The sequence below is a fragment of the Microtus oregoni genome, unplaced genomic scaffold, assembly GCF_018167655.1.
Source record: "Microtus oregoni isolate MIOR12 unplaced genomic scaffold, Mior012 000067F_000, whole genome shotgun sequence".
NCBI classification, from domain to species: Eukaryota; Metazoa; Chordata; class Mammalia; order Rodentia; family Cricetidae; genus Microtus; species Microtus oregoni.
Genome location: NW_024543953.1, coordinates 3,154,293 through 3,168,599, shown reverse-complemented (window position 1 = coordinate 3,168,599; position 14,307 = coordinate 3,154,293). Strand labels below are relative to the sequence as shown.

Below are 14,307 nucleotides of genomic sequence, written 5' to 3'. Positions count from 1 at the left end.
AAGACGCATTCAGCTTCTCACACATCTCCTGTATTCTTTCTGGTGTGCAACAAGATGTGGGAATGACTTAGGGTGGGAAGCAGCACTTGAAGATGGCAATTATTTCTGATGTAAAAGCAGGAACAGAGGATAGGATTTCTTTAGTTGTGTAGTGTATCTTTTATAAATGTTTTTAAATATACCAAAACCATGTTTAAAGAGGTGAGAAAGGTGATGGTAGGGATAGGGTGGGAATGAACATGCTTTAGTTGGAGGAAATAGCCTGAAGGAAAGCCCAGAGGAAAAGCCCAGGGTGGGTTTAGGAAAAGTGAAGGTAGTTTGCAGGAGCCAGAATGGGGTAGATAAAGCACAGTGGGAAGGAAGAGGCATGTTAAGAACAGCAATCAGGAGCAGCTTGCACAGGGTCCTACATATGCAGCTGAGGTGTCTGCAAAGACAGTCTCCAAGCAGAGGACTGAAATATAGCACATGAGTCCTAAGGAGCTCTAAGGCATACCATGAGAAGACTGAAAGCAAGGAGACTGGGGTATCCCAGGAACAAAGGGTAGTAGGAGATCTGTCTTAAGGGTAGGCAACCAGGAAAGAAATAGTGGAGACACTATAAGGATTGCAGAGGGGACGAGAAGATGAGGTGCCTTCAGGATGACAGGCTGACAAAATGACACCTTTAAGAGAACCAAGGGTATGTAATGAAGGGACTGGGGAACAACCTGGCTATGAGTCAAGGGATCTCCACCAGCAGTTAAGAAGTAAAAAACTGGGGGCACAAACAAAAAGTTATGGGGGCAGGCAAGATGGCACAGTGGAAAGCCTGATGAAATGAGTTTGACTGCAGGAACCCACAGTGGAAACAAAGAACTAACTCCTGAAAGTTGTCTTCTGATAGCAGGAACACGAGAGCAGCCTAGTAAACCCTCAGGAGCACTGTCAACATGACTGTAGCTGCAGAGACATATCTGATGCAAGGAGGTGGATGGGACCATGGTAAGGGTGGAAAAGATAACGAAGGACTCACCAAGAAGGGAGCTACAGACTTTCCAGCAAGGACAAGATGGGGAAGATCAAAGATTAGAGGAGAAGACCTGACTCTGTCTCACACAATCTGTGCTCACTGACACTGCTATGCACTCCACAGGGCATCCATCCCTGATCTCTTCTCACACTACCTCCTGCATCCTCGTACCATTTCCCACCTCCATCCATCCATCTGTCCAACTATCCCTCCCTTTACCCCAAGATTCTGCTTTCCTCCAGAGCTCTAGCAGAGGCTAAACTCAGGCTTTTCCCGAAGTTCTGAGTCATGCTGCTTTGTTTTCTCCACTATGTTCCTGTCACCCATTGTGCTTCTCAACTGAGTCTATACTTCTTTTTAGGGTTCTCTTCTTGAGGGCGCCCACAGACTAAGTGGTTTTCATCACTTTCAGTGTTGTATTAATATGCATTTCCAACTATAATGGAGATGTTCCCACCATGTACATATAGTTTAAATCCAATCCTCACTTGTGCCCCCCCCCTGGGCTTTACCTATATGATACTCCCTTTTCCAGTGAGCACCATTTCAATGAATGACAGCAGCTCTGATCACTCAAGCAAAAAATCATAGGAGTCATTCTTGCTGGATGCTCCTCCAACTCCCTTCTCTTAATGGCCCACTCAAATCATCCCAAGTTTGTCCACAGCCTGTTTCCTCCATCCTATGTCCACCACGATTGCAATTAGGCTTGTCTTGCTTACCCAGAGAATAAAAGTAACCTTCTAGTGGGTCTTCCTACTTTCAGTCTCCCCCTCTCTTACCCACTGTCCATGCTGCAGTTGGTATTCACTTTCAGAAATGTGCATCTAGTGTGTGGTCCTCCATGTAATGCATATTCTGCTGAACTGTGCCTTCTGATCCTGAAGATATATCTTCTTCCAATCTCGTTTTCTCCTAGTCCCTCTACTCCCTCTGTTGCTGGAGGCCCAATTCCCATAGATTACTCAATTGTCTCCCCAGCACAGATGTCTGTATAGTGCTATAGAAAGTGCAATATGTGGACTTGGAAACCCTCTGAAGACTAGGCCTGTCTCTCTTCCTTCATCCTCTTCCAGTTTATAAACATATGTGACTCATCACCCTCTCCATTGTAACTTCAACAATACATGTGCCTCCATGGGCTGTGTCCCATCTCTCCCAGGCACTCCTCTAGAATCCCACGAGGAGTGTCGTATTATCATTCACCCCACATGGTGTTAGATTCACCATAGTGTAGAGAGAATGGTTCTAGGTCAAAGACCTCAACAAAGAACATGTTAAGCTGCCTCTCTCATTCAATAGGATCTGAATCCAGTGTGCTCCTGGTTGAGAATCTGGGATCAGTCTTCTTTGTGAGAGTCTACTAGCTTCAATGGAGTAACATGCCTACAGCTGCTCCTGCTGTGGTCACTCTATTAACCAAAGTCAAGTTCTTTGATACATTCAAGGTCATATGGTGGCTGTGGGACTTCTGAACTCCAGACCCAATGGTATTCAGGATTCCACAATTTAGTAGTCTGCATGCTGTGATCAAACAAACAACATATGAGTTCTCATTGAACATACTTTTAGCAAAAGTGTGCTGCTTTGGCTGCTGCACTAGTGAGGATCAAAAGGATTCAATATTAGTTAAAGTCACAGACACAGCAGTATGCAAATAATACTGAATTCACTTGCTCAATACTACTTATTGGGCATCTTCAATGCACTAGAATCTACCCTAGGAGCTGAAAAAATACCAGTGAACAAGCAAACAATAAATAAGATAAACCACAGAAATATAGTGACCAGTGCTCAATAGAGTAAGGGAAACACTCTTCCACTGCTGATGGGGTGCAAATTTGTACAGCCACTTTGGAAACCAGTATGGCGATTTCTTAGAAAATTGGGACTCAATCTACCTCAAGACTCAGCAATATCAATTTTAGGCATAAACCCAAAGGATGTGCAATCATACCACAAGGACACTTGCTCAACTATGTCCATAGCAGCATTATTCAAAATAGCCAGAACCTGGAAACAACCTAAATGCCCCTCGACCAAAGAATGGATAAGGAAAATGTGGTACACTTACACAGTGGAGTACTGCAGAGCTATAAAAAGTAATGACCTCATGAAATTTTCAGGCAAATGGATGGAACCAGAAAATAACATTCTGAATGAGTTAACCCAGACACAGAAAGACAAACATGGCACGTACTCATTCCTAGGTAGTTATTAGGAGTAAAGGAAAACCAACCTATAATCCACAGTCCAGAGAAGATAGATAACAAAAAGGGTCCAGAGAGGGATGCATATATTTCCCTGGGAAGGGGAAGTAGAAAAGATCTGGGTAAACTGGAAACAGGAGTTGCAGGGATGGAGGGATGGGAACCAGAGGGAGTGGATTGGGTGGGCTCAGTGTGGGAGGGGGTTGGTGGTATGACGGAGGGGGGGGGGTAACAAAAGAGATGTCTTGAGGGGAGGCATTTTGGGGTTAGGGAGAAACTTGTTGCCAGGGAAACCCCCAGGAACCCACAAGGATGACCCCAACGAAGACTCCTGGCAATGGTGGAGAGGGTGTCTCAACTGACGATCTACTGTAAGCAGATTGGTGACTCCTAATTGTCATCAGAGATACTCTATCCAGTAGCTGATGGAAGCATGTACAGAGATACACAGCCAGGCACCAGGCCGAGCTCCTGGAGTCCAACTGAAGAGAGGGAGGGGAGATTATATAAGCAACAGGGGTGTGACAGTCCTCTAGCTTGGTCTCTAACCGTGGGAGCAGGACCTCTCCCTGGAGCTTAGCTGGCTTTGGCGAACCTGTTCCCCATGCTGGATTCCCTGGCCCAGCATTGACAGAAGGGGAGGAGCTGCCTCAACTTAATGCTATCCCTTTCTGAGTGGAGATGGAGGAGGAGTGGATGAGGAGGGAGGTAGATGGGAAAGAGGAGGGGACTGGAGGAGCGAGAGGGAAGGGAAACTGGTTGGTACACAAATGAAAAAAAAATGTTATTTAAATAAAATTTTAAAAGTGTAGAAAAGCTGGTTGTGGAAGGTTTCCGAGCAGTGTTAACGGGAAAGCATGCCGAAAGGACTGCTGGGAGGCAGAGATGCAGTGGGAACTTTGAGGGAAGCTAGTGGGGGCTCCAAAAAGGTCATGACTTTTAAGGCAGCTTCTGAAAGAAAAAGAAATAAGTTCTGAAAGTGGCATCCAGGCATGGGGGAGAAGGGCATTTATATGATGATAAAAGGTAAGGGGTTTGAGAATAGCGTGCTTGGGATAGGAATCAAGGCTGGAGATAGCAGAGGGATGCAAGCTACACAAAGGAGAATGAATTCTATTCTTTGGGAAAGAGGAAGTCAGTGGGAGTCACAGAACTGAAAAGCCAGCTTTATTAAGGGGGGCAGGAGTCACTTTGGAGGCAGTGGGTAGGACAAATGATGGAGATAGACTACAAAAAAGGGCTACAAAAAATCAACCACTGTGACCAACATCCTGCATGCAACTTTTACATCTACAAAATGGGTAAGCTGACTCCAAAATGAGACCACACACATCTGGATTCATCACTCCCTCTACAATGTTTACATATCTGAAATAAACAGTTGCCTACTTCAAAATGCCAATGAGATGACAATTCTTTATCAAGCATACAGAAAGGCTTTTTTCTGTTTTGCAACAGAAACCCACAACTACTATTCTGGTTTGGACCATTTAAGTGAAGAAACACTACAAGGACTATTTTTTTCATTGGCTGAATATAATCATTTTCCTTCTATTTTCCATTTTTTGCTATCATAGCTGTCTCCTTTTGGAACTGTTGCATGGCCAATTGCTTATAAAGTCTTTATATAATATCATAGAAGAATAAAGAAAGTAGCAGTCATTGTCAGATGGGCACTTCACTTATGCATTCAATGCCAAACCCTGTCCTATAGGGGGTACCATGTATAAACAAAGGAACTCATGCCTGCTATCAGAAACAGTCTAGTCAGCTTCAAGGAGCTAATGACATCATGGATCTTATTAGAAAAATATCTACTGCCACCACTTTCTAGACCAGTATAATCCCTGACTATATTCTAAATTTTATCCTCATACCCACAGATAAATGTGGAGTTAACCCCCCCCTTCAAAGAAGTTTCTCCTTACAGAAAATGGAGACCATTACACAAAACCACAGCTAGATACAATGCAGATATCAATGGATCATAAGAAGTCCAGTACCACAGGATATATACATATTATAGGTCCTGTGCCTATGACTCAGAGAGCATCATGGAAGAAGGGTGGACAGATTGTAAGAGCCAGAGAATCTGGCAGTATTCTCTCAAACAGTCTCTGTAGAAATTGCAGCATGAACAGGACAGGAACAATAGAATATCAGTGGACACATATACACAGGCAACAAATGTAATAAAACAAACAGAAAAGACTATCAACTTGAGAGTAGAACCTGAAAGGAATTTGAGGGAGAGTAACAGGGAGGGGCTGGAAAGTAGAAAGGGAGGAAGGGATATAATTCTATTTCAATTAAAAATATTTTAAAAACAAATAGTATGAAGTCTACATAAAAATGTACAAAAAAGATATAAGCTTGCTAAGTTTTTTTAATTAAAAAAGCTATACATATTCATTTTAGATATTTTGAGAAATACCAACAAATGAGAAGAATTTAATGTGTGCATATAATTCTGCTCTGGTTATCCAAAGAATTGAAAAACTTTTCATATATATTCCATACAGACTCTTCTCTAGAAATAATTTTATTATTTTATATAGTCAAAACGGCACCATATAGACAGCCTTCTCATGTTACCACAATTTGAATAACTTTCCCAATTCATTATCAAGAACAGCATAAAATGAAACTAGATACAAATGGCTGGTCAACAAGCCAGGAGTCTCTATGGTGAAACGGCCTATGACATAGCTTTAATTATAATTTTTGATAATTTTATATGTTAGCACCAAACATCTCAATCTACACATATAAGATTCCTTGAAACGGAACAAACTTATTGAAACGGAATAAGCACTGGGCCACAGAAAGGCATTTCAATGTTCAAACAGCTCTGCCATGGTTCCTGAGCTAGTTTACTTTCTATTGCTGTGATTAGCATGGTGACTAAAAGCAACTTGGGGAGGAAAGGGTTTATTTCACTTTGAAGATTACAATCCAGCATGAAGGGAAGTCAGAGCAGAGACTCAAGGCAGGAACCTGGAGGCAGGAGCTAAAGAAGAGACAGGAAAATGATGCGCACTAATGTGCTGCCTCTGACCTACTTAGTTACTTCCCTTATAGGGGCCACAGTGGACCCATATATGGACCACAGTCGGACCTCCCCACATCCAATCAGCAATCAAGAAAACACCGCACAGACTCGTCTATGTGCCAATCTGATGTAGGCAATTCCTCAACTAAGATTTCTTCTCCCCAAGTGACTCTAGCTTGTGTCATTCACTCACAGTGTCACAGTGACAAAACAACAAACTCAAACCAGCAAAACCCCTTTATAGTGTTCTGCAGAAAAAAGGAACAATATTTATTTTTGTCATTGCTGATACACTGATCCCCTCATCAGCCTGCTTATCTATTAATTCTCTTTATCAATGTCTCTCTTAAATGGTGGCATCAGGATTTTACATCATCACATTATCACTACAAACAGGACTACTGTCTCACCTTGTCTGGCACTCATTATAATATTTTTCTTTTAATTCACAATAGATGTATATTATTTTTAAACAAGTAATACTATTACTGGTTTCAAAAGGATAGATTCCTGCAGACAGACCTTAATCATTTAATGGTACAATTGATTTTTTACTAATTAGATGCTATCTACACACTTTAATGCTGTGCCACTGGTTGTGCCTTATATTCTAGCCAGTTATAACAATTGCAAACTTTGACTCTGTCATCAAGCACACTGGATAATCTGTTGTTTCTCACATCTCAGCCATGCATTGCATTATGGACAAAGAGGAAGCACCCTACATAGCAAGGTGTTAGTGATCACCCTTCCCAGCTGTCATTAAGCTTTTATTAGATAGTTTGTAACCCTATCTGAATATATTGCCACCATTTACCCTGTGTTTCTCAGGGACTGTGTTATTCCTTGATTCCATAAAAATAATGTCAATGACACTACCAATGTTTTTTTTATATTCAACCACCAAACACTAAAATTATTAATTGTCAAAGACAAGCACCCGCTCACTGTAAATATGTAACCAGGCAAGGCTTCCAGCAGTGGAACTGAGACACCCACCCAGTCACAGAACCCTCAATCTGTCCTCCCTACAAGACTTGATGGGGTAATGGTGGTGCTTGTCTGAGTGACCAGCCAATGGGTGGTACAATTAGAGGCCCAAAGCATGAGAGGGAGCCCATGCCGACACTGCCTGGATGGCCGGAAACCAGAGACTGGACAGCCCAGAGACCTAGGACAGACCCAAACATGGCTAGAAAAAAAATCAATAAAATGATTCCTAATGATATTCAGTTATCCTTCTAGATCAGTGCCTAGAGAGTTTCATTCAGCAACTGATGGGAACAGATGTAGAAACCCCCAGCTAAACAATAGGCAGAGCCAGGGAAACCCTGCAGAAGAAGGGAAGAAGGATTGTAGGAGCTAGAGGAGTTGAGGACCTCATGAGAACACAACCCACAGAATCAACTAAGTAGGGCTCATAGGGGATCATAGAGAGGGAAGTGATAATCACAGATCCTATCTGGGTCTGAGCTAGGTCTTCTGCATATACATTGTGTACCTGGATGTTCTTGTGGGACTTCTAACAGTGCAAGCAGGGGAGAGGACGTAGTGGGTGGTGTACAGGGTATATCTGACTTTTTTTTTTTTGCTTGCTCTTGGGACTCTTTTCCTCCTACTGGGCTGCCTCATGCAGCCTTGATATGAGGGTTTCTGCCTAGTCTTATTGTAACTTGTTATACCATGTTCGGTAGATATCCCTAGGCGGCCTGCTCTTTTTTTTTTTTTTTTTTTTTTTGAGGGAAACAGAAGAGAAGTGGATCTGGGAGAGGAGGCATGGGGGACTGGAAGGAGTGGAGGGTGGGAAAACCGTAGTTGGGATGTAATGTATGAGAGAAGATTAAAAAAAAATCCAGAACCTTCCTAGATTTCCCCCAACAGTCCCATAGTCACCTATGTACAAAGCAGTAACAGGTTATTCTTCCATGTATCTTAAACCTATTTGCCAGGAGTATTTGGAAACCCACCTGCCCCTGCATTCTGATGTGAGCCACGAAACATCATCCCATTTACCGTAGTCCTTCTGTGATAACCACAGTAGCTGTACATTTTCTCTTGTCTTTCTAGGGTATTTATGCTTTGTGTCCCTGATTCAGCAATGGGAATGTCCTTTGAAATGTGTCAACAAACATTTTGTGGTTATGACTGAAAAAGTAGCAGTAAGCCATGACACACTCATCCCAGTTTTACCCCCTACTGAATGGTTTGTAAAAGGACACTTAGATAGTTCTAGAGTGGTCGACTTTAACCAAGGATTCACATCAATGCCTACCTCTGTGGTATTTTAGAAAATTCATGTATGTTTGGACCATAGGCCCAGACATTCTGATACAGTGAATCTAAAGCATCTGTATAACTTGTTAAAAAAATCTCTAAGTTGTTCATTCTCATCTGAGCTGCTTGTTAAAAACACTGTTCTATACCAGTTTACTCTAATCACCTCTCTCCTCTATTCTGAAGGATAAAATCTATTTGAATATTTTATTCTATTGCCTACAAAATAGATGTTAGTTTTTTATAGAAGCAAAAAAATTAAGAATTGAGAAGCAATTATATCACCCATGTTAATCAGATCCACAGTCAATCTTGCAAGGTAGAAGAGACACAGTTTAGCATCATTCTTAAGAGTTAGGGTCATCTTTATGGTCTCAGAATCTACTTACCGTTTCCAAACTTCTTAAATAAAGACGATAATTTGTGATGTAAACTCTTCCCTTAATGGGGCCATTGAAAGGACATATGTAAATAACTTCTTTGTCTAGTAAGATAAAAAAAAAAGTACCCTAAAATAGTGGAAACATATACCAAGATATACAACAAATGGTACTAACTTAATATAAATTACTTGCCTATGTTTAACTACAATATAAACGTTGAAAGCAACACTGGCAAAGTTTGCACATCTCTATGCCAGGGTGAATTGGAGCAGTGGGGAACTAGTAGGCCCATGTCTCCTCTAAGCACTCATGGTACTTCTGAGTTTGCCCCCAATACTGTCACCACCTGAGACAAGGTGACAAGAGCCAGACGTGAAATCACAGGCTTGACTGCGGCTTTTGCTGTTGTTAACATCTCATGACTGTAAAAGAAACTACTTGAGCTATTTCCCTTTCAAGGATATCCTTGGCTATGTTAATGACTTTCAATTGTTTAAAATGACTTTGAAATCCCTTTCTCTTCAGGTACTAAATGAAAACTATACACAGAGGCCACTTCATACAAGTTCAATTAGTTACTACATCATCAGTTAAAGGTCTGTCTGCTGATATACAACATTCAAATGTCACATATAAAGACCATAAAGGCAAAATTTCTTTGCTTTTTTTCAGAAACTGGGAAAGACATATTTTACTGGTTTTAGTTTCAAGACTAGAATTATGAGTTCATGGACAGCAAATAGTTTCTCATGGTTCTGTGGTACATGGCTAATTCACTTCACAATGAGGAATACTGAGAATTCAAGAACAATCGCAGTGGGTTTTTGATCCTACTGCACGTACTGGCTTTGTGGGAGCCTAGGCAGTTTGGATGCTCACCTTATGAGACCTGGATAGAGGTGGGCAGTCCTTGGGCTTCCCACAGGTCAGGGAACCCTGATTGCTCTTCGAGCAGATGAGGGAGGGGGACTTGATGGGGGAGGGGGAGGGAAATGGGAAGCGGTTGCGGGGACGAGGCAGAAATCCTTAATAAATAAATAAATTTAAAAAAAATAAAATAAAAAATAAAACCTCCATTTAGTCATTTAAAATCAAAATCTGCATCTTAATGAATGGAATGGTTCCTTGTAACAATGCTGATTATTGGTCCCAAATATACTGACATGTGGCAGAAAGGACCAACCCTAACCACTGAATGTCTCTATCATCAGCACTTGGCTCAGAAGCTATTAATGCTCTGCATTCTTAATCAGAGTGACCCGGCCTTTTCGAAGTAGATTTCTTCCTCTTAGCATTGGTTTATCATAAGAGGAAAAGAAAACACCATATTGAAATGTTATACAACCTTACTTAATTTCCATTTTCTAGCAAAGGATTCTCCTATTATATCAAAGAGAAGAATCTTTAAGCTCTTATCATTTTGAAACATACATCACAGGGTGAAAGCCTTAATCTAATTGTTTTTCATAACTTTAAATTACAAATAGTATATATTGTATCTCTAGCTAGAAACTTTCAAGAGATAACCCATGTTGTTCCCCCAAATCATTCTCTTTAGTACGGAGACAAGATTCTTGCTAGGCAAGTGAGCCCTGAGCTCTTGAAAGAACTCTTTGATCAGGACGTTCTCTGTGTTGACGCTCCTAAACAAAGCTAGCTTATTTGTCCCTTCTGTCTGTACAGAGAAATGGAGCTCAAGCCACCTGATCCTGATGTACTGGTCCTCCAGCTCTGCACCCCAGCCTCAGGAGCTCCTTACCGGTAATTAGTGTTTCCCCTGGGAGTTGAGGAACACTCTCACTGAGATCCTGACTGACTCCATCTTGAGATACCTGCAAATGAAAGGGGAATCAGAGGTATTGGTGTTATCTTTGCACAAATACACTTTTAAAAGAAAAAATGGAAGTTTAGCATTTAAGAAAACTTGAATAGAAAATTCACACTGAGAAAAAAGAATCTGAGATGAAAATATAGCTCACTGGTATGTTCCTAACTCACATGACACCCTCTGTTCAATCCTTAGCAACAGAAAATTAGAAAAATAAAGACTGTCTGGCTGCAACATTTATTAGATGTGCTAACTCCTACACTGCATTTATATAATGTTACCAAAGTTTTGAATACGTTTAAGTATTTTAATGCTAACATAACTCAGTAAAATGATCAAACATTAATGAAGTTAGTGTGCTATATGGTCATAGCTTTTGTTCCTATGCAACTGTTACAGAATCTTATCATAGTGTCAAAGAATGCTTTATGACCTATTATTTTATTAGGAATCTTATTTTAGGTCAAAGAAAGAGTAGTCTGTCAGAAACATGCTCAGGCCTCTAGGAACCACTTGAGCAAATTCCCCTGTTGTCCTCAGGTATATGCCTCATCTAACCACTTCAGCATCTCTGACAGGCAGGAAAGAATTAATCATTAAACTTTAGCAAACCAGGTATGGTGGGTGATTCACACTTTAAATGGCAGATTTTGGCAAGCTATGGCAGAAAGATCACAAGTTTGAGGCCACGCACATATCCTGACCCCGTCTCAAACAACCAATCAACCCCCCACAATTTAAATCTCAGTATTTAAAAAATCAAAATAGAATCTATAAGGTTAAAATGCTGAAATAAAGTGATTTGTACATTATAGTTATTACATTATGAATAATACCTACTAAACCAATAAGAAAAGAATCTCCCTCACCTCCCTCCCAGACAAATAGGCAAAGGACATGAATAGTTCACTCAATCAATAGGAATGGACAATAATGTACCTTTAAAAAGAATAAAAGGTCAAATTTGTCAGTAATCAAGAAATAAAAATTAAAAATACTTTCCTTTCTGATTGATCATCTTTATACACTGTGAGGTAGTAGAATAAATGAACCTTTCTGGTGGATCATCTTAAAACTCCATGCAACCATGAATAAAACTAAATTTGAATTCACCTCTCTCTTTCAATTTATGATCCAAAAATCTAATTCTACTTGAACAATACATATACCCTGGCTACTTTGAAGCATTTTATGTTCAAGGTATGCATGTTTTGGTTTTGTAAGTCTTACCATCATACCTATCAAATAATGCCTTATTTATGAAGGTAGCAGCTTGCTTACTCAAGCCTGGCTTTCCAACACCTCCTTCAGAGAGCTGTCAGATACAGAGGACTGCTTCAGACCAGAATGTAAGATCTGGCAGCAATTCATAACAAAGCTTCAGAAAGTGTTTACAAAAGCAAAAATCACTTAACACATATTCTATTTAAATCTTTCTTAGAACAAGGTGGGATGATGTTTCCATTGCCTTATATTATGTGAATACATAATGAGATTTATGATTCAGTAAATCCTAAATAATTGTCTAATACAAATATGAAGAGAGAAATACAGAGATACAGGTAAATGTAAAAACTGAACTTACCATCTTAATGGATTCATTCTCCAAGGAGTGTGAGTTATACTTAGATATCGATGCAGAAGCCATCCTGGAAACTACAAAGGAAGACAAAATTCTCTACTAATCGAACTATTTCAAACATAATAAGAGTTAAATATTTCAAGAGAACAAATAGTACTTAACTTTTTAGGCCCTATTTTAATTCATAGGGCCAATCAATAAAAAATACACAGAGCTAGCCAGAACACAGGCAGTAGATGTCCAAGGAAGAATTGAGTTCAATGCTGTCTTTATTTTATTGTTTTAGGTTTGGTAGGGAGAGGATAGAGGAGTGCCATATATTTCCAATGTTTCACTGAAACGTTAAGAGGGTGTTGTGCCAAGTACACAGCTAGATGATAAATGACTATGAAGGGCCATATGTAGTAGCACAAATTTGTGATCTAGCATTTGGAAGGCTGAAGTAGGAGGATCATTAAGTACAAATACCATCTGCATTCATGAGTAAGACTATGTCTCAAAAACTGCAAGATGGTTTGGGGAACACAGAACAGGAAACAGGAGGTAAATAGTAAAAGGGAAACCTCATGAATGACATCATGCTTATTCTAGGAAATCTTATTCACAGTGCTCAAGTTACCATATTAAAAACAAGCAAGCAAAACAAACAAAAATTTTAATGTTTACCAATATATGACAAGTGTGAAATTTCTATACCACTTAATTTTTAAAACTATTTATAAACATTCAAGCAGAATTATGAAAGGATGAATAATATCACCCATACAATTCCCCTTCAAGAATTATTTTCTTCGCATTTTTAAAAAGCCAGATATGGTATATGCTTGTAAATCCCACTACTAGGGACCCTGTCTTCCTAGCCAGGTAGAACAGCTTACTTTGTGAGCTCTAGAACAGTGAGAGACCCTGTCTGAAAATACAAAGTAGACCACTCTGGAGGAATACCATCTCCACATAACCAAACACACACACATGCACTCAAAACCCACCAACACACACACACAAAGAGAGAGAGAGAAGAGAGAGAGAGAGAGAGAGAGAGAGAGAGAGAGAGAGAGAGAGAGAGAATGAGACCAATGTGATCAATTAAATCCACCTAAAAACCTGAGAGAGCTTGAAAAGGAATTCTAAACACACACACACACACACACACACACAGAGTTTGATGCAGCTTCATGCACTGTTTGCTGGTAAAAAGCAGAGACGTGCTATATGTATATTTCTGCTCTTGATTAAGGTATTGTGTTTGTGCAGCTCATTTAAAAATGTTATGTATAATAAGAAATACAGGTTAACATAGTCATCAATAATAGTCATGTAAGTTAGATTTTCTAGATGTACAGAGATATATTTCAGATGGCTAGTATTCTTCAAATCTTTCAAAGACTAACAGAATATGGCATTCAAAATGTTTAAAAACTTAGGGCTTTTCATTAAAATGAGATACATCTGCTCCTGGCAGCACAAATTACTTCAAGAGGAAAATGATATCAAAGAGGCTCCTTATGGAGTTTCCTAGCCATTTGGACAAGAGACTGCTCTTGCCTGGACTGCTTGATGTTATGCTGAATGAATTAGACATGCAGGACCCACAGAAAAATGACTACTGAACTTGCCTAAAGGTGAGATGGTCCTTTGGGGTTCCTGTTACATGAAAGAGTCCGCCAGACATTCTGCAGGACACATAAGAAAATGAATGACAAACTGCCAACATAGGTGGAATTGTCTTTGAAATTTCCTGCTTTATAAAAGTCTGCCAGATACTATGGGCCTGTAGGCTAAAGATGGATGCCGCAATGGTACAGAACTTTGGGTGACTGTCCAGGCAGTGAGATGTCTCTGTAAATTCTAGAGTTTTAGAAGTTGCTTACAATGCACTTCCTGTTAACTTAGGTAATATTATATCCTTCTGGGTTCTTTGATGGAGTTGAAGAATGATAGTTATAATTACAGTTTTCATTAGTTA

General features: G+C 40.0%; 1 protein-coding gene across 2 annotated transcripts in view; it reads right to left on the bottom strand.

The window, feature by feature from the left end:
- Positions 1 to 14,307, bottom strand: part of Mtm1 (myotubularin 1) — a 131,788-nt gene that overhangs the window by 96,723 nt on the left and 20,758 nt on the right. For both annotated transcript variants that reach the window (XM_041640982.1, XM_041640984.1), the window contains exons 2-4: positions 12,345 to 12,415; positions 10,691 to 10,763; positions 8,938 to 9,032 (exon numbers count right to left, since the gene is read on the bottom strand). In XM_041640982.1, coding sequence (XP_041496916.1) covers positions 8,938 to 9,032; positions 10,691 to 10,763; positions 12,345 to 12,407 — 231 coding nt within the window. In that variant the 5' untranslated portion in view covers positions 12,408 to 12,415. The remainder of the gene's footprint in view (positions 1 to 8,937; positions 9,033 to 10,690; positions 10,764 to 12,344; positions 12,416 to 14,307) is intronic.